Source organism: Heteronotia binoei, chromosome 2 (assembly GCF_032191835.1).
Source record: "Heteronotia binoei isolate CCM8104 ecotype False Entrance Well chromosome 2, APGP_CSIRO_Hbin_v1, whole genome shotgun sequence".
Classification (NCBI taxonomy): Eukaryota; Metazoa; Chordata; class Lepidosauria; order Squamata; family Gekkonidae; genus Heteronotia; species Heteronotia binoei.
The window spans coordinates 112616216-112637175 of record NC_083224.1 but is presented as its reverse complement, the minus strand read 5'-3'; the positions used below and the strand labels follow the sequence as shown (position 1 = coordinate 112637175).

Genomic DNA, 20960 nt, shown 5'->3' with positions numbered 1-20960 from the left:
GTTTTAGAACAAATCATCAAACAGTCGGTCTTGGAACATTTAGAAAGAATGGATATGATTACTAAGAGCCAGCATGGTTTTCTCAAGAACAAGTCATGTCGGACTAACCTGATCTCTTTTTTTGAGAAAGTGACTACCTTGCTGGGGAATGCTGTAGACATCGTTTATCTTGATTTCAGTAAGGCTTTTGATAAAGTTCCACATACTATCCTTGTTGACAAGTTGGTAAAATGTGGTTTGGATCCTGTTACCGTTAGGTGGATCTGTAGCTGGTTGACAGATCACACCCAAAGAGTGCTTGTGAATGGTTCCTCATCCTCTTGGAGGGGAGTGACAAGTGGAGTGCCTCAAGGATCTGTCCTGGGACCTGTTTTGTTCAACATCTTTATCAATGATTTGGATGAAGGAATGGAGGGAATGCTTATTAAATTTGCAGATGATACTAAATTGGGAGGGGTTGCAAACACAGAAGAAGACAGAAACAGGATACAGGATGACCTTGCCAGGCTGGAACACTGGGCTAAAATCAATAAAATGAATTTTAACGGTGATAAATGTAAAGTTCTGCATTTAGGTAGGAAAAATCTCATGCATGGTTATAGGATGGGGGAGACTTGTCTTAGCAGTAGTATGTGCGAAAAGGATCTAGGGGTCTTAGTGGATCATACGCTGAACATGAGTCAACAGTGCGATGCGGTGGCTAAAAAGGCAAATGCAATTTTGGGCTGTATCAACAGAAGTATAGTGTCCAGATCACATGATGTGATGGTATCACTTTACTCTGCTCTGGTAAGACCTCACCTGGAGTATTGTGTTCAGTTTTGGGCACCACATTTTAAGAAGGATATAGACAAGGAGGGCGACGAAGATGGTGAGGGGTCTGGAGACCAAGTCCTATGAAGAAAGGTTGAAGGAGCTTATTTATTTATTTATTTATTCCGGGATTTATATCCCGCCCTTCCCACGAGTGGCTCAGGGCGGCTTACAACAGACAACAAAACAATAAAATCGGAATAAATTAGTTACATTTAAAATCAAGCATTTAAAAACCTAAAACCTTAAAATTAGTATTAACTATAGAGTTATCACAGAAATCTAGAAAGCTACATTTATCCAGTCAGGGGTAGGCTAACCGGAAGAGGGTCGTCTTACAGGCCCTGTGGAACTGGGTAAGCTGGGCATGTTTACCCTGGAGAGGAGGCGGGTGAGAGGTGATATGATCACCGTCTTCAAGTACTTGAAGGGCTGTCATTTAGAGGATGGTGTGGAATTGATTTCTGTGGCCCCAGAAGATAGAACCAGAACCAATGGGTTGAAATTAAATCAAAAGAGTTTCCAGCTCAACATTAGGAAGAACTTCCTGACAGAGTGATTCCTCAGTGGAACAGGCTTCCTCAGGAGGTGGTGGGTTCTCCTTCCTTGGAGGTTTTTAAACAGAGGCTAGATGGCCATCTGACAGCAATGAAGATCCTGTGAATTTAGGGGAAAGTGTTTGTGAGTTTCCTGCATTGTGCAGGAGGTTGGACTTGATGACCCTAGAGGTTCCTTCCAACTCTATGATTCTATGAGGCCAAAATGCCTCTGAAAAACACCACACCTCTAACACAACCATGCCCCTTCATCTTAAGAACCAGCTGAGGGAAAGGATGCACTGTAATGCTCCTCCTCACCTCCTCCACCATACCTGGGTTGTCAGGGTGAAGCCAGTCACTTCTGGGCTTTTCCTTACTAGCCCTATCATGGAGGCAAGCACAAGCAGAGGCCCACAGCGATTTTCCCCAGTAAAATAAATGGCCAGTTCACTCCTGGATGATAGACTTGATGGACCACTGCTCTAATCCAGCAAGGCACCTTTTATGTTTTAGCATACATCTACTGAAATGAATGACTTGGATCCATGAACAGAAGCTTTTCATTGTCATGGATCTTTCCTGATCTCCCTTCCCCTGGTAACTTGTTGAAAATTTAGACTAGCTGGTGTGTATGTATTGGTATAGAGGTTTAATACTAGATAAAATGTTACAGCAGAGGTGTCGAACTCAGTTGTTATGAGGACCAGATCCAAGATAAAAGAGACCTTGTCAGGCCAGGCCATGTTTGTCATAAAATGTAATGCCAGGAAGCAGAGAATATAAAGTTGATAAAGGACAAAGACAAACACAATTTAATTTTTTTTTAAACCCCTTAAAATAAAATATGTTTAAAACATTAGCACTCATGCAATATTTTGTTTAACAGTTTCTGATAACTGACACCTCCTGCTCTGAATTACTGCATCAAAATGTGGAGACAATGTCTGTGCTGTAGCAATCTTGAGTATGCTGTTCAGGTGTGTGTCTGTAAGTTGCAAACATTCTTTTGATTTATTGACATTCATTACAGAAATGTAATGGTCAATGCTTTGAGTCCAAGATCCAGGGGGAAACATGAAATGGCTGGGCATTGTGAGCCTTTGTACATAAGCTGCTTCATGTGCTGGTCAGCCAATGGAGAAAATAGAGGCTTTGCTCTGTAGCTCCTGTGTGACTGAGCAAGCCTGGCAAAGCAAGCTGTGATGCAGAAGGAAGCAAGAGAAAGAAAGAAGGAAGCAGATGACTGTGAGTTCCCCATAGGCCTGATAGGAACTCTCCAAGGGCTTGATTTAGTTTAGTTTAGTTTAGTTTATTTATGATTTATATCCCGCCCTTCCTACCAAGTGGCTCAGGGTGGCTCACAACATAAAATCCAACATAAAAATATTAAATTTAAGCATTTAACACAGTTAAAACATTTAAAACATTAAAACATTAGGGATAGCCTAAATCTAGAAGAGCTACACTTAGTTTCCTGTGCCGGTTAGTTATAAGCCAGCTGGAAGAAGGTTGTCTTACAGGCCCTGCAGAACTGCGCAAGGTCCCACAGGGCCCTCACCTCTTCCAGCAGCTGGTTCCACCAGGAAGGGGCCATAACAGAGAAGGCCCTGTCCCTAGTAGATTTTAGGCGGGCTTCCTTTGGCCCGGGGATAACGAGAAGATTTTGGGTTCCCGATCTCAGTACTCTCTGGGGAACATGTGGGGAGAGACGGTCCTTCAGGTAGGCAGGTCCTAGGCCATATAGGGCTTTAAAGGTAATAACCAGCACCTTGTACCGGACTCGGTATATTATTGGCAGCCAGTGCAGAACCCGGAGCCCCGGCCGAATGTGCTCCCATCTTGGGATCCCCAATAACAGCCGGGCCATGGCATTCTGCACTAACTGCAACTTCCGAGTTCGGCACAAGGGCAGCCCCATGTAGAGGGCATTGCAGTAGTCCAACCTCGAGGTGACCGTAGCATGGATCACTGTTGCTAGATCGTCACGCTCCAAGAAAGGGGCCAGCTGCCTTGCCCGCCTAAGATGAAAAAATGCGGACTTGGCAGTGGCTGCTATTTGAGCCTCCATCTTTAAGGAGGGCTCCAATAGTACCCCCAGGCTTTTGATCTTGTTCGCCGCTATCAATGGCGCACCGTCAAAAGCTCGGGCCACACTTTTGGCACTCCTGCATTACAGGGTATGGGTGCTGCTCTTAGGGAGGTAGTGGATGAAATAGCCCATGCTTCCCTCTGTATCTGGAGCCTCTTTAATCTGTAGATCTACTGATCTTACTCAATTCTTCTATCTCAATGCATTCCCCCATGCCCTACATTTTGTCCAGGAGATTTCCATAACTACTAGCATTGGATTTAATGTGTTTAATGTGGATTTAATGTGATCATGGGAGATGGAGTATGCCATGGGTGAATGTGGCACTTTACCCTGGACTTTACTTGCTGAATGGAAAAGAAGCAAGGGATTCAATAGTATTCTGTTTAAATTATTAAATATGTTTTATAACATCACAACATGATACATGTATAAGAAAAGTGGTGTTCTAACACCTAATATATGAAGTTTCAGTAAACAGACATTAGTGAAGGACTACTTCCAGGCAGATTCTATCTTCGGAAGAACAGCATACAGCAGAATAGCTTGTGCCTTTACTACTATATTGTCAGTACTGGTCCAGGGACTAAGTAAATACACCAAAGAAACATTTTTCACCTTTCAGTTGATCACAGACAAGGGAAGCTAATAGTTATCAAAACACCACTAAGCAACTACACCAAAGAAACATTTTTCACCTCTTGATGACTTCAGTTGATCACAGTCAAGGGAAGCTAATAGTTATCAAAACACCACTCGGAAGAGGACTCAAGGAATGTCTAAAATAATTGGAACTGATAAATCAAACTGAAGAATGTTTATGTGTATTACACAAATAAAGGTTATCACAGACTTCAGCTTGGTCATGAAACACATAACAAAAATCTAAAAAGGTGAATCCTATACACCATAAGATACAAAATAAATCATGTGATTTAGCCAATGTCCTGCACTCAAATAACATATTAAAAGGTCATAATCATGATAAAAAAGCATAGATCCAGGTGGATAGCTGTGTTGGTCTGAAGCAATAGAACAAAGTTAGTCCAGTGGCACCTTTAAGACCAGCAAAGTCTTATTCAAGGTATGAACTTTTGTGTGCAAGTACGATGCCTCTCAGAACTCCATGCCATGAAGTTCTGAATAAGTATGCCACTGGACTCTAACTTTTTTCCATTATACAAAAGCAGCTCATTCCACAAATGAGAAACATCTCACTGAATAACACTGTCTATATTGTTTCTACATATGTGGGGGGAAACCATGAATTTTACCCAGTGTGGAGTAATTCAAGAGAGTTCAGTTCCTGCCAATGACTAAATGAGATGAATTACTTGGCTGCAGACAAAGCAACACAATTTATATTTCAAATCTCACTTCCAAGCACTAACACCCTTGATGGATAAGGGCAAAAAAATTTTTACAATTAAAATTAGAAAATAGTGTCTGACATAGCTTTAATTTTATTTATCAATCTTTATATCAGTGGAGGGTAGCCTGATTCTTTATCTGTGGCAGTATTTGAAGCTGATGTAATAATTGTCATGCCTTTCCAAAACCACTTCTAAGAATACTGGCTTAGAGCTCATCTGTGCACAACAGAAGCTGGGTGCTGCCCTAGCAATAAAGTCCACATGAAGCTTGTTGCTTTAGGAAACAAATTGAAGACCTTTATTGTGAAAGAACTGCATACTAGTATAGGAAAAGACAAGAAAGCATTCTAGTTATTTATCTAGGCTATGATGGAGAGAGATTGCAGAGGGTGCATCTGGACTTCTTAGCCGTTACACTAAGAAGCAGGAAGGAAGTTAGCTAGAAGGAAGGAGAATCTCTGAGAATAGCAGTCTGGGCAAATAAAGGACCACACTGCATATTTGGGTGTGTATCAGGTTGGGTCCGAGTTCTCCATAGCCACACAGCAACTGAGGGAAATGGCTTTTAAAAATGAAAAAGAACCCAAATAGGCTTGGAATGCTGCTACAGGGGGATGAGGGGTTCCTTCCTCCTCCTCAGCTGTTTCCCCATGCCTAAACATTGTGTGTACATAGGCGGGGGGTGGGGCTTATTTCCCAGTTTTTGCTGCTCCTCATGGAATATCCTGTGCATGTGGAGCAGGGAAATAGCACCACCCCACCCAGCACTGTTTTGGCTTGGCAAAACATTCTGGGAGGGAGGCTGGAGCCTTTCCTTCTCCTGCTGGAACATTCTGAGCCTCTTTTAGTGTTTCAAAGCTGTTAAATACTGGGTTCAATACACGAGGAGGCAGTGATTGTGTTGATCACAGCTCTTTATTAGTGATTACAGCATGGCAACTGGAATAAGAAGAGCCCCGTGGCACAGAGTGGTAAGCTACAGTACTGCAGTCCAGAGTTCGATCTTGAGTTCGATCCTGGCAGAAGTTGAGTTCAGGTAGCCAGCTCCAGGTTGACTCAGCCTTCCATTCTTCCGAGGTCGGTAAAATGAGTACCCAGCTTGCTAGAGATAAAGTGTAGATGAGGAAGGCAATGGCAAACCACCCCGTAAAAAGTCTGCCATGAAAATGTTGCAAAAGCAACATCAGCCCAGAGTCAGAAATGACTGGTGCTTGCACAGGGGATTACTTTTACCTTTTTAACTGGAATAAGACTACTTAACTAGGCCAATGTGGCCAACTTATATACAAGTCAAGTTCCCATGCTAAAATGCCATTGGATCATTTGAACCGGCAGGGGGCTTGTGATTGGTCTGGGGAAGTGAAGATTTGGATCCTGCTTCCCATTGTCTCTGTGTCCTCAAGCTCAGTCCTAAAGGCGCTAATGAGCCTGGCAGGAACTAGCAACACCATAACTACACAAGCATAATAAAAGCCATTCCCTGTAGCTGTTGTGTAGCTGCAGGGAACCTGTCCAAGACCAAACTCATTATTTAAAACACACACACACAGAGACACAAATGTGTAGTTTGGCCCAAAGACACAGCAGCAGATCAGACAAGCAGAAGGATACAAAGAAACTGACGCACCTAAAGTGGTAGCTGTACTATGCTCTGTAAAATCAGTCCTTCACTTCTAACAAATAATTTTCCTGTGTGAACTTGAGGCAGCTCTGGTACTGTTCCTTTACAATTACATGCCTGGTCCTGGCTCTCTGTTTGGAACTTATGACATAGGCTAATCCATTAGCAATACTAGTTACTTAAGATCATACATTGGTGGTTCAAATGAAATTTTTCTGGTCCTGTTTGTTCTACAATTGTAGCCTTTTGCCACAACGACTAATGCAATATCTTATTTTTCAGATTTTAAGTTGCTTGAACAAATAGGTTTTCCTGGAAGGAGGACAAGGGGAGAGGATGTATTTCCTTTCCCTTTCTGTCAAATTAAATTAATACAATCTATGTTCCAATCAAATAATTAAATGAAGTAACAGCTATGTGATGTCTAGCAATTACGCATTACATTTTGTTAAAATGTCATCTGGATGTCGATAGCATAGGCTTAGTATTTAGAGGCTATGCCAAAAGTAATTATAACACTCTGGAACCACACAAATGTCTGATATATAAGTGGAAACAGAGGTAGAAGTAGAATCAATGATCCCATCTGCCCAGAATAAGTGATAGAACAATATTTTTCCAACTGTTCATGATCACCTGTTGTGTATTCCCGAAAGGGGCTTTCACATAACACAAAATAGACCTTGTGGTTTGGAGCACTTCCTGTAAAAACAAGTACATGAGGATAGCTCATTCAGTTTAAGAGTGATGATATCAGCCAGTTCCAAATATCATTGAAGTCTTAATATGATCATGCCTGATTAAAGATGCCATAAAGTTTTGTGAGATTACCAATTAGAGGTAAGCTGTTTTGCCTTCATAACAACTTTCATCCATACTACTGGGTGGGTCGGGTCTAATGGAGCCAAAGGTGCGGGGCTTCAGGTAGCTATGTTGTTGTTGTTCAGTTGCACAGTCAAGTCCGACTCTTTGCTACCCCATGGACCAAGTCATGCCAGGCCCTCCTGTCTTCCACCATCCTCCAAAGTCTGCTCAAATTTGTGTTAGTTACATCAGTAATGCTGCCCAGCCTTCTCATCTTTTGCCGTCCCCTTCTTTTGCCTTCTGTCTTTCCCAGCATCTGGGTCTTCTCCAGTGAGTGCTCCCTTCTCATTTGGTGGCCAAAGTATTTGAGCTTCAGCTTCAGCATCTGGCCTTCCAGGGAGCAAGGTAGTTGTGTACCAATGCCCAAAGCTTGGGCATTAAGAAGGAAGAGTTTGAGCTTCTAATGCAGCCAGAGGGATATGATTTAGTAAGCATTACAGAGACTTGGTGGGATGATTCCCATGACTGGAATGTAGTAGTGGATGGATATGAATTATTCAAGAAAAACTGAAAGGGTCGAAGAGGAGACAGAGTGGCGCCCTATGTGAGGAGAAGGTTTGATTGTCAAGAAATACTGGAGGAGGGCAACAGTCCAGTGGAAAGTATCTGGGTGAGGATAAGGGAAGGAAGGACAAATGATATTGTGGTTGGAGTCTGCTACAAACTTCCTGACCAGGATGAAGAGGATACTGCCTTCTTTGAACAGTTTGATTGAGTATCCAAACAACATGACCTGATATTATGGGTGGCTTCAACTTCACTGATGCATGCTGGGAGACAAACTGTGTAAAGCATCCACAGTCACACATGTTCCTGACCTGTCTGACCAACTTCCTTCATCAAATGATTGAGGAAATTACATGGGGCTTGACCATACTTGACGTAATATTGACCAACAGGCAAGAGATTGTGGATAGGGTGAAGGTGGTAGGGACCTTAGGGGGAAGTGACCATATCCTGCTAGAATTCCTTTTGCTGTGAGGGGCTGTCACAAGCAGAGGACCAGGGAGCGCCTTCTGCTGACTGCCACCACTCTGGTAAGGGTCTGTCTTGGAGGGCCCAGAGCACCCACCTGACCCCTGTCTTCCTTCTCAGCAAGCACCTTTTATCTGTGATCAAAGAGGCATGCAGACCCAGGCAGTATAACAATAAGTTTGTTATAACTTTTCAAGAGCTAACAAGTGGGTTGTAACTTTTAGTGCAATAGTAAAAATGGAAACAGTAAAGGTATTACAAAACAAAATAAAAAGCCCTGATGCGACTAACTATACATCCCCCTCCTCTAATTCCAACTGACTCACCACTCCTTGGATGAGGGAGCTCTCTTGACTGCAGTCTTCTTTCAGCCCAGCCTTTCCATAGAGAACACTTCCTCCTCTCTAGCTTGGCCTTTTATTTCCTTCCTTCCAAGACCCACCCCTCTGGGCAAGTTTTTTCCTCCAAAACTGCTGCCCACCCAATCAGAAGGACAGAAGGGATCCTGGGAAATGTAGGCCCTGTATCTACTCTAACACAGGCTTCCCTGGAGCCTGTAGGCCTCACTAGGCCTAGGATCATAACAGGGACAAAGAAGGTTTGTGACCACATGTTCATGTTAGATGTCAGTAAGAGCAGACTTTGATAAACTCAGAGATATGATGAGAATCATTCCATAGGCAAGACTTCTGGAAGGGAAAGGAGCAAGTGAAGGTTGGGCTCTCCTAAAACAGGAGCTCTTGCAAGCTCAAGCCATCACTATTCCAGCAAGAAGGAAATATGGTAGGAAATCCAAGAACTCCGTGATGTGCTAAGGGAGAAAAAGGAAATGTTCAAAAAATGGAAGCAAGGACTACCTCTAAAGAAGAGTATCTGGGGACTTCCGGGGCTGGAAAATGGAGAGCTGACGTGCTTCTTTTAAGAGGAGTGGGCCAGACCCTTTGTTTTGGACATAAAAGGCAACTCCAACGCCTGCTGTCTACTTTTTCCAGGAAGGGAATTGTCCAGGACATGCTTGAAGAATTTTGAGGAGGTTTACTTTGGCAGACAAGGAGCCCCAGTGGGATTCCTTTTCTGCTTTGAAGAACCTCCGGTGAAGAATTGCATTCCATCATCTACAAAGGATCTTTGGAGTCATTAATTTGACATAAGCTCATCCATATTCCAACTTTCTGTGGATTACAATAACATCTGAAAGGGAAGAGATTGGATGTACAGGAAAATAGACATTTGTTAAGGTAAAGATTCTTATCTACCACTCCGGGACTAAAATAAGCTTTTTAAAATTTAAAAACTAAGATCTGGGACTAACTGTGAGAGCATAAAGTTAAGAAGAAGAAGAAGGGGGTAAATTTGGGACTTTGGGGACTTAAAATAAGCTGGAAAGTACAGAAAAATAACTGCTATTTGACATACCTGCAGTTTTGAAAAAAAAGACCCCAACATAACAGAATTGCTGTTCTTCAAGACAAAACAGGAAGTGACATTCTACTATCGTGAGACTTTAAATCATAGAGAATTCCTGATGGCTAGAGAATCAGAAAGTAGAAGCTAGAAGAAGGGGAATTTTCAAGCCTCCAGAGACATCTCTAGAGCCAAAAACCATAGAGAAACACCAGCAGCCATTAAAGAAAGGTCAAAGGTTTTATATATATTTTTAAAAAAGAACAAGACTTTAAAAGTTTTAAAACTGGCAGGAATCATTCTAAAAAGGAGAAACATTTTGGAGTATATGAGTAAAACTTAATTTTAAGCATTATTGAAAAAAGGAAAACTTTTTTAAAAAGGGGGGGGGGCTTGGAAAAGTTGTGGCCGCCATTTTGGATTTTATACAAACTTTAAAAATTAATATCTTGAGGTAGGAAGCTCAGAGGACGGCGATTTGGGGCTTGTTGGAAAGGGCATGCCCTAATCTATTGAACTCTGTACTTGGTTTGCTGATTGGTGAGACCAACTTTAGAGCCTATTTTATGCAATGGGAGGACAGTAATTTCTGATCAAAAGCTGGCAACACGTTTGAGATCAGGCTCATTGGGGGAAGAAAAAATGGCAAAACAAGTTCAAGAGCAACTGGATGCGATGGAGGCAAGATTGGGGAAGATGATGAAAGATTTGATAACTGGAAGTGAGAAGAAATTAACTAAAGAAATTAACTCTAGTGCTGAAGAAGTCAAGAAAGAAATTAAAAAAGAGATTGAGGATCTCAGAAAAAAGTCACAAGCAACAGTGCAGAAGACACAGGAGATTGAAGCTAAAGTTAAAGATCAAGATGTTACTATTAAGAAGATGCAGGAGAAGGCAACACTACAAGATTGTAAATTAATGGAAAACTTGATTCGTTTAAGAGGTGTTCCTGAGAATGAGCAAGAGGATTTAAAGAAGTACATTGTAACAATCATTGCTGAGTATATGGGAGAAGACCCTGAGGGAACGGGACATTTATATGACTATGTTTACAGGGTTAATTTTGAATTTGCCAGAAAACGTAAGCTACCAAGAGACGTGGTAGTAAAATTTACAACAAGAGACATGGTGGGAAGGATCTTAAGTCAACAATTTGAAAAAGCAATGGTGGTGGAGGAAAGCAGAGTAAGAATAATGAAGGAGCTGCCAAGGAAGGCCATAAGTGACGGAAAACAATTTAAGAAATTGACAGACAAGCTAAGGGTGAAGGGAATAAGATACAGATGGATTCTACCTGAAGGCCTTAGCTTTGAGTATAATAGACTGAGAACCACAATAGTAGATACTCAAGTCATGGAAAGGTTTTTTTTGTAGACAATAAAAATTTGGAGATACAGATTAATTGAAAAATCAATATGGATTACAAATTAATTTCTTGGAATGTAAATGGACTAAATTCACCGCAAAAAAGAAAAGCAACATTTCATTGGATTAAAAAGCAAAAATGTAATATAATCTGTTTACAGAAAGTACACATCAAACAAATGGATTACAAATTTTTATGGAACAAATCCTTGGGTGAAGAATTTTTTTCATTGGCTAAGGAAAAGAAAAAAGGAGTGATTTTTTATATCCAAAAAGAATTGGAGCCAAAATTGATTTTTAAGGATAGTGAAGGCAGATATGTTGCAGTGGAGGTGTTGATGAATGAGAAAAAAAACATTGCTGGGTCTGTATGCCCCAAATGGGGCAAAGAATGTTTTTTTTCAAAGATATTATGCAACAAGTAGACCAACTGACATATGACCAAATAATGTTAATGGGAGACTTTAACGGAACTATTAAAAGTTCTTTGGATAGGTCCAGGAAAAAAAATACAGATGGCAAGCTGCCAAAGTCATTTTTTGAATTAATAAAACAAGAAACTCTGGAAAATGTATGGAGAAAGTTCAATCCCAATGTACGTGACTATACTTTTTTTTCAGCAAGGCATAACTCCTTCTCAAGAATTGATATGTTATGGACTACTAAAGAACTGGGACTTATTACAAATAAGATAGAGATTCTTCCGAAAATAGGTGCAGACCATAATCCATTATTGTGGTTGGCTAAAGACAGGAGAAAAGCGAGGAGATGGAGATTAAACGAGGACTTACTGCAGAATACAGAAATAGTGGCCTCTCTTGAAAAAGAAACTAAAGCATTCTTCCAAATAAATGAAAATCAGGACGTTCAATATCAAACCGTGTGGGACGCGTATAAAGCAGTAATGAGAGGAATTTTAATTACATTAAACAACACAGATAGATGGGATAATGGAAAACAAATGGAGGACTTACAAAAAGAAATTGGCAAAAAAGAAAGAGAACTGAGAAAAAGACCAGGAAAGAAAAAAATCTTGCGGGAGATTACAATATGAGACATCTATTGAATAAGGAGGTGGAATGGAACCTAAAAAGACTGCAGCAGAAATCTTTTGAGTGTGCGAACAAGCCTGGGAAATATCTGGCGTGGCAAATGAAGGAAAAAAGGGAGAACAAATTTATTAATAAAATTATAATTGGAGGTAAAGATATCGTGGATCAAGCAGGAATTAAAAGGGAATTTTATAAATACTATGCTAAACTATTTAAAGGCCAACAAGTAGATAAAGAGAAAATTGAAGCATACCTGCAGAGAATAAAAGTAAAGCCATTAACAGAAACCATGGAAAAAACTTTAAATGAACCAATTGAAAAAGTTGAAGTAGAAGCAGCAATTACCTCATTAAAATTAGGTAAAGCACTGGGTCCTGACGGTGTTTCAGCAAAATTTTATAAAGTACTGGCAGACGTATTACTACTGAAACTCCAAAAACCGATGAACAATATCAGACAAGATGGGAAAGTGCCAAATACATGGAAGGAAGCAGTTGTTTCATTGATACCAAAGGAAGATAGAGATGCCACGAATGTTAAAAATTATAGACCGATTTCATTGCTTAACAATGACTATAAACTCTTTACTAGGATACTTGCAGAATGACTCAAACAGCACTTAAACATCTTAATTCAAGAGGAGCAAGCAGACTTCCTCCCCAGAAGGCAAATAAGAGACAACATCAGAACAGTAATAGACATTGTAGAGTATTACGGAAAGCATCCAGAAAAAGAGGTAGCATTGTTTTTGCTGATGCAGAGAAAGCTTTTGACAATCTTAATTGGGACTTTAAGTTTGTGGTAATGGAGAAACTGAAATTGGGAGGTGATTTTATAAAAATGGTCAAGGCAATCTATACAGAACAACAAGCAAAACTTTGTGTAAATGCAGACTTGACAGAACAAATGATAATTAGCAAAGGAACAAGACAAGGTTGCCCTCTATCTCCGTTGCTATTCATAATGACGTTAGAGAACTTGTTGATGCAAGTTAAAGAGGACAAAGAAATAGAGGGGCTGAAACTGAAAGGGCATTTGCAGATGATGTGATGTTCATTAGTGAAAACCCATTACAAGTGATGCCCTTGCTGTTAAATAAAATTAATGAATATGGAGAGCCTGCAGGCTTCCATATAAATAAGGAAAAATCGAAAATTCTAAGTAAGAATCTGTCATTGAGCAAACAGAAAGAACTACAGAGTATAACTGGATGTGAAGTTACCGCGAAGGTAAAATATTTAGGAGTAGAAATTACGATGAAAAATATTGATTTGTACAAAAACAACTATGAAAAGCTTTGGCGTAAAATTGAAGAAGATATGCTAAAGTGGAATAACTTGAATCTGTCTATGCTGGGTAGGATTTCTGCAATCAAAATGAATGTTCTACCAAGAATTATGTTTCTTTTTCAAACAATTCCAATAGTGAAAGACAACAAACAATTTAATCATTGGCAAAAAAAGATTTCAAAATTTGTATGGGCGGGGAAAAAGCCAAGAATTAAAATGAAAATACTGACAGATGCGAAAGAAAGGGGTGGTTTCCAGCTGCCTGATTTTAAGTTATATCATGATGCAATTTGTTTGGTATGGATTAAGGACTGGATAACCTTGCATAACAGGAAATTATTGGCATTAGAAAGCCATGGGAATGTTTTTGGTTGGCATGCCTATATGTATTATGGAAAGGAGAAGATGGATGGATGGATTTTTCTCACACTATTACATAAGAAGAAATCTGTTGAATACTTGGAAAAAATACACTAAATATGGTGATGAGAGAAAGCCATTATGGATTATGCCAACTGAAGTTATAAAGTTGTCCTTAGATCCACAGAAAGACAAATGGTTATCATATAAACAACTGCTAAAAATACAGGGAGGCAAGGTGGAATTAAAACCGGCAGAAGAATTGCAGGACAAACTTAATTGGTACCAATTACAACAAATTAAAAGTTTGGTGGAGCAAGATATTAGAAATACAGGAATAAGACAAGAGCAAACAGAACTGGAAAAAGTGCTGTTGGGTGAGAATGAAAAATTGATTTAAAAGGTTTATAAGTTATTATTGAAATGGTCTACAGAAGATGAAGTAGTGAAAACTCAAATGATAAAATGGGCAATAAATTTGAACAAAGAAATACAAATGGAGACATGGGAACACCTATGGAAGAACTCTATGAAACTATCGACGTGCTACAACATAAAAGAGAACTGTTTTAAAATATTGTATAGATGGTATATGACACCTAAGAAACTAGCAAAAATGAATAATCAAATTTCAGACAAGTGTTGGAAATGTAAAAAAGCGTGAAGGTTTCTTCTACCATATGTGGTGGACTTGCGAAAAAGCAAAAAAATTTTGGCAAAGGATTCAACAAGAGACCTCTAAAATATTGGGTTATGACATCAAGAAAGCACCAGATATCTTTCTGGTGGGATTACAAATGGAAAGTTTTCCGAAGCAAGATAGGACATTGTTGTGGTACTTGCTTTCAGCTGCAAGGACATTATATGCACAAATGTGGAAGCAAGATAAAATGCCGGGAAAATTAAAAGTGTTACACTGGAGTGAAATGGATAAACTTACTAGAATCTTAAAAGATTATAATTCAGAAAAATTTAAGGATGATTGGAAGAAATTTCAAAAATATATTGAAAAACAATGGAAAGTCAAGAGACACTTAGTGATTTTTGATAACATCAACTGAATTTTCTTTTTTTATTGAGAAGATAAAGCTGCAAATATTGACTCTTGTTTTAATATATAATTTAGCAGAAGGTTAGATTATGAGATAAATAGAGGGTTAATAATAATAATAATTTTCATATAGTCTTGGTTTATCTTGTGCTAAGGTAATTGTAATTTTTAGTGAAGATTTTATAATGGTGAAAATATGTTGAAAAGTAATGGAATGTCAAGAGACACTTAGTGGTTTATGATAATATTATCTGGACTTTTAAAGGGAAGATAAAATGGTAATATGGATTTCTGATCTGATATATAACTTAGTAGAAGTTAGACTATGTGATAAATATAGGGTTAATTTTAATAATAATCAATATATGGGAAACACAGCCAGTAAAAAGCTGCAAGCCCCTCATCGATATCCTTTTTGGGATAACTGCAGAAAAGCTTGTATGAACTTCATATAACTTGAAATTTATTCATTAATTGCAGTACAATTCTCTGCTACCTTTCACAGCAATTTCCCAGTGTTTCAGCCAAGGAAAAGTATGAAAAATAGCTGTCAAAAGATTTTCTTAAAATCAAGCAAGCTTGGTTATGGATTGAGGCAGGATTCCAGCAGTAGCAGCTGAAGGAAGGGCCTACTAAATGTGTCAGCATATTTTGAGGCAGAGCAGCTGCCAGGGCCCAGTGTGGGTGGTACACACGTGCTGGCATTCCTGGTGGCAATGGCAACAGCACTCCCAACTGCATACACTGGCCAGTGCTGTTGAGAAAGGGCTATGTAGGTGGTGCAGGCAATTGAACATGGGCATTAGGAGTGCTTGCAACCTGGAGAAGAATACACAAACAGATAAGTGCATGTAAGTGTGGTGGTGGAAAGAGAGAACCCTGGGAATGTATGAAAAAGTTGCAGACCACTCACTTTCCACCCCCATTTTGGCTCAACAAGAGTTTCAGAGACATTATTCTGAAGACAAAGTTACTTCAGAAGATGAGGCAAGTTTGGAGGAGTGCCTTGGAAGTGACATCACAGGAAGAGGTGGAATTTTGGTTCAGTGTGCCCCGGAAGTGACATCGCTTGGCCCTTGACCTGGAAGTGACACCACAGGAAATGACATAATTCCTGTCTCCCAGCTCCATCCCCGAAGTCTCCTGGCTCCACCCCCAAATTTTAGTGGGCCACTCAGTTTTCAAAAAAGGGAGGAGGGATAACCCAGGAAACTGCAGGCCAGTCAGTCTGACTTCGGTTCCAGGGAAGATACTGAAACAGATTTTAAAGGGATCTAAAGGCCAACTTGGTGATCCAGCATGGAATTGTCCCAACAGGTCTTCCCAGACCAACCTCATTTCCTTCTTACTGGACAAGCTTACTGGATTGAGAAAATTCTGTTGATTTTTTTCCTGGATTTCTGTAAAGCTTTTGACAGGGTTCTCCATGATGTTCTAATGGATAAACCAGAGGACTGTGGGTATGATAGTTATGTGGTTAGAAAACTGGTTGGAGAACTGCACTCAAAGAGTAGTTGTCAATGACATTTCATCTGAATGGAGGGAGATGTCCAGTGGAGTGCCACAGGACTTGGTTCTGGGCCCAGTACTTTTATTTTATTTTATTTTTTTAAAATAAGCAATATGAATGAGGGTGTGGAGAAGTTTTCCCAAATTGGGAAAAGCAACAAACACACCAGACAATAGAGATAGAATTCAATGAGATATGAACACACTGGAAAAGTGAACAGAATGTGATTTAACAAGGATATGTGCTAAGTTCTACATCTGGATAACAGAAATGAGGAACACACATACTGGATGGGGATACACTTCTGAGTAGTTGTGTGTGTGAACAAGCTCTTGGGGTATGGATAGACCATAAGTTAAATAAGAGCAGCCAGTGTGATGCAGCAACAAAAAAGGGCTAATGCAATCTTTGGGTACATTAACAGAGGCACACCATCCAAATCGCAAGATGTCATAGTCCTACTGTACACTACATTGCTCAGGGCACTCCTGGAGTATTGTGTGCAGTTCTGGAGGCCTCACTTCAAGAAGAATGTAGATAGAATGGAGCGGGTACGTAGAAGAGCAACATGGATAATCAAGGGGCTGGGGACCAAGCTCTATGAGGAAAGTCTGAGGGACTTGGTAAAGTTCAGTCTGGAGAAAAGGCGATTGAGGGGCGACATGATTGCTCTCTTTAAGTATTTGAAGGGCATCACAGAGGAGGGCAGGGAACTGTTCCTGTTGGCAGCAGAGGAGAGGACTCACAATAATGGCTCTAAATTAAGGGTGGGAAGGTACCAGCTGGGCATTAGGAAAAACTTTTTTACAGTAAGAGTTGTTCAATTTTTACAGTCTCTTCTTGAGAAGCGCATTGTTTATGATGTTTTGGTGCCTGGCTGGCTAATACTGGGGTTTTGGTGACTTATTATTGTACAGTGTTATTATTGTTTTAATTTTGCAAGGTGTTTTGAGCTTACTCTAGAAAGGCAGCACAATACTTTTCTAAATAAATAAATGCTTCTTCAGACCAATGCTCCCTCTAAGCTATAGAGCCTTGTGAGCAAAAATTCTGCTTCATGAGCTCCTGGTGCTAGAGGCTCTGCTGCTCAAGGCAGACCCCTGCACTATGCCCCCCCCACTTCAAGTTCCCTCTATGGGAATCATTATGTGCATCATTTGTGTGCACGTGGCATGATGACGTCACCGACAGTGGGCGAGCAGGGGACAAGGGAGTGATGGGCAGCGCACAAGAGTGCTGCCATGCCACCACTCTCCTCTGCAGTATGCTCTTTGAAGGCTTCCTTGGAAGCCTCTGAAGAGTGCACTGTTTTATTGGTGCCTGACGAGTGGGGGACGGGAAATGACAACGCTTTCCCCTACAGTATGCTCTTCGGAGGCTTCCTTTAAAATCTCTAGCGAGCACACTTTTTTAGAGGTGCACTGTTTTAGCAGTGCCTGGCCGCTTTCGGGTTGAAAGTGGCCAAGCAACACCTTCCCATTGCACTGATGAGTGCAAGGAAGCCTCCAAAGAGCGTACTGCACTGTTTAGCACTCCTCCGATCCTGCCTTCAAGGCAGGCTCAGAGGAGCGCTCTGCATGGGCAAGGGGAAGTAAGGGAGTGCCTGGCAGCATCCCCAGGCAGGGTAGCATCCTAGGCAGCTGCCTACTCCCACCCGCTGGCCATGCCTGGGATTAAAGTTGTGAGCGAGCTATTTGACTACTGCAAAAATCCGTTTGCTCTGTGGCCACCCTTTCCAAGCTGAGGACAAAAATATGTAAGCCAGAGGCTAAAAAACTGAGCTAGCTCACACTAACTCAGCTTAAAGGGAACACTGTTTCAGACAAGTGCAGATGGAAGGAAAGGAAAATGGAAACCTGATTAGTCGCATCTATTCTTATCAATCTGTCTGAGGTTTAGCCATTTTTACTGGCAAATTATTTTTTTCCTTCTTAGGCATCTACAGTGGTTCCAGCACTAACCATAATGGACCATCTCCCAGTCTCTTGCCATCATCTCATGATCTGCCTTCAAGGCAACATCCAGTTGAGTCAGCCCTCATCAGTATGCACCATCATGTATCACCTACAGAAAGCTCTAGAGAAGGGTACGTATCAAAAACAAGTTGGATATTTATTTGTTGCAGTGTTCCTTACACTTTTTGAATTCAGATAATCTTTCTCAGTTTACATTACCTTCTGGGACCTCCAAGCCCAGTTGTAGATGTGTATTCCACAGAGGAAAGCGTACAATTGTGTACATAATAGGTGCTGCATGTGATGATCTGTGAATTGGAGTAGCAAGCCCACACTTTAATTAGAAAAATTATCAACAGGATCACTCTTCGTTCTATAACCAGGTATAGAAACACCTTAAGAAAGAGAAGCTCTTTCTGAACTCCACTTATTTCCAAATCCACTGAGACCTATGAGCAGTGAAGATGCAGTTTAGGGTTGCCAAGTCCCTTGCGTCCTCTGCAAGCGACGTCATCACCTGCAAGTGACGTCATCGAGCCGGCAATGTCAAGCGCTCTAGGCATTTCCAGGAATACTCTATGGTCTTCCTGGACATTCTAGTAATTTGGGAGGGGAAACTCTATGGTACCTATTGTACCTGTGAGTGACGTCATCACGCCGGCAACATCGGAAGAGGTTCTCCCCATCAACCCAATGTGGGTCAGATTGGGAACCTCCAGGGCAGGAGAAGCCCAGCCCGGAGGCTTGGCAGCCCTAATGCAGTCACATCCACCAACTGAGTTAGTTAAGGTCCAGTACTAAGTCATTCTACCCAAGTTTTGGCAGGGGAGGAAAAAGGCACCACCTCCCCAAAATGGATCCTGTCCCTTCCTGGAAATTCATATCCCTTCCTTCCAGGTGCTTGGTGCCTCAAAGTGGCGTACCTCACATATTTAGACCTACTGACTTAATTACAGGTTATCCATTCAACTGTGATGAATTCATATTTGGAATTACATGGATTTCTTCTTTGGTAAGAAATATGTATATACATTGTAAATGATTTTTCTAAGAACCATATTATTTTGCTGTAGTAGACTTTGTTTACAAAATCCCAGAGACTTCAGAGACAAATTACAGATAGCAGCACTTTACCCCCAAAGTATAGTTAAGAGTAGATGTTTCAGATCGTAGCCACAGATGATGATCATGTTTTACTGAGGAACAAAATAGAGGTGATTACATTGAGAGCTACAATCAAAGTTCTGGGGCTCAGCAGCCTAGTATGAGTGGGACTTTAATAGTTCTTGTATTTTTTAAACAGAAATACAAAAATGTAGTATTTAAGAAAGCAAAAAGTTGACCCTACTATTTTTTTTTTACACAAGATACATTCCTCTAAGAACACTTCATCAGATAATTTTATATGGGAGATATCAGCATGTATTCCTCTCTGGCTTCTTATAAGACCTTGCCTTAATATACTCATACCATACACATAATAGGCTTGCTAATCCCCAGGTCCCAGCGGGGGGTTCTTCCGCTTTCCCAGGCTCCTTCCCGCCCCCAGTCAGCTGACCAGAAGGGGGAAGCCTCGCCCCCACACCATCATGTGCCTTTCCCCCTCCGGAGGCTTCAGTCTCTGATTGAAAGGCTTCGTCTTGGGATGGTGTGTCTGTGTTACTTTGAAGAAGTTGGCAGCAACACGTGAGTAGAGATGTCAATCCCTTGCTTCAGAGTCGCAGAAAGAGGGGGGGAGGGAAATGTCTGCTGGGCACTTCATTATTCCCTATGTGGAGATCGATTCTCATAGGGTATAATGGGGGATTGATCTGGAGGTATCGGGGGCTCTGGGGGGGGGCTGTTTTTTGAGGTAGAGGCATCAAATTTTCTGTATAGCATCAAGTTTCTCTCCTCAAAATACTCCCCAAGTTTCAAAATGATTGGACCAGGGGGTCCAATTCTATGAGCCCCAAAAGAAAGTGCCCCTATCCTTCATTAGTTCCTATGGAAGGAAGGCATTTAAAAAGGTGTGCTGTCCCTTTAAATGTGATGGCCAGAACTCCCTTGGGGTTCAATTATGCTTGTCACACCCTGGCTCCTGGCTCCGCCCCAAAATCTCCTGGCTCCACCCCCAAAGTCCCCAGATATTTCTTGAATTGAACTTGGCAATTGAACTTGAATTTTGCCAATGCGAATTGGCCAATGAGAATTTTGCCAATTCACAAACGCCATAATGTTGACACAGTCTTCAAGCCCACATAACAGATCCGCCACATGCTGCGCTCGGCCAAAGATATGAGAGATCCACTTTCAACCCCTGGAGTCTACAAAATACCCTGCTCCTGTGGTGCAGTCTACATTGGCACTACCCAACGCAGTATCAACACCCGTCTCACCGAACACAAGAGACACTGTCGCTTGTTTCAGTCAGAAAAATCAGCTGTAGCTGAACATGCACTTCAAGAAGGAGACCACATCATCCACTTTGAAAGAACTGACGTCCTTTCTACCGTCTCACATTATCATACCCGCCTGAACAGAGAAGCTATTGAGATTTACAAACACCAGCACAATTTTAACAGAAAGGAAGAAGGCATTTTCATCCACCAATCTTGGTACCCAGCTCTGCAAAACACCCTACAGACTATAAATTGCAGAAAGTCTCAGAACAAATTCCAGCAAATTCCACAGAACAATCAGCACAGTCAACAACCATCT

The 20960-nt window shown here is 41.0% G+C and overlaps 1 protein-coding gene across 1 annotated transcript in view; it reads left to right on the top strand.

Moving 5' to 3' along the window:
- Positions 1-20960, top strand: part of GLIS1 (GLIS family zinc finger 1) — a 511250-nt gene that overhangs the window by 434152 nt on the left and 56138 nt on the right. Inside the window, exon 8 of the mRNA XM_060231864.1 lies at positions 18241-18391. Within this exon, the coding sequence (XP_060087847.1) occupies positions 18241-18391 (151 nt within the window). The remainder of the gene's footprint in view (positions 1-18240; positions 18392-20960) is intronic.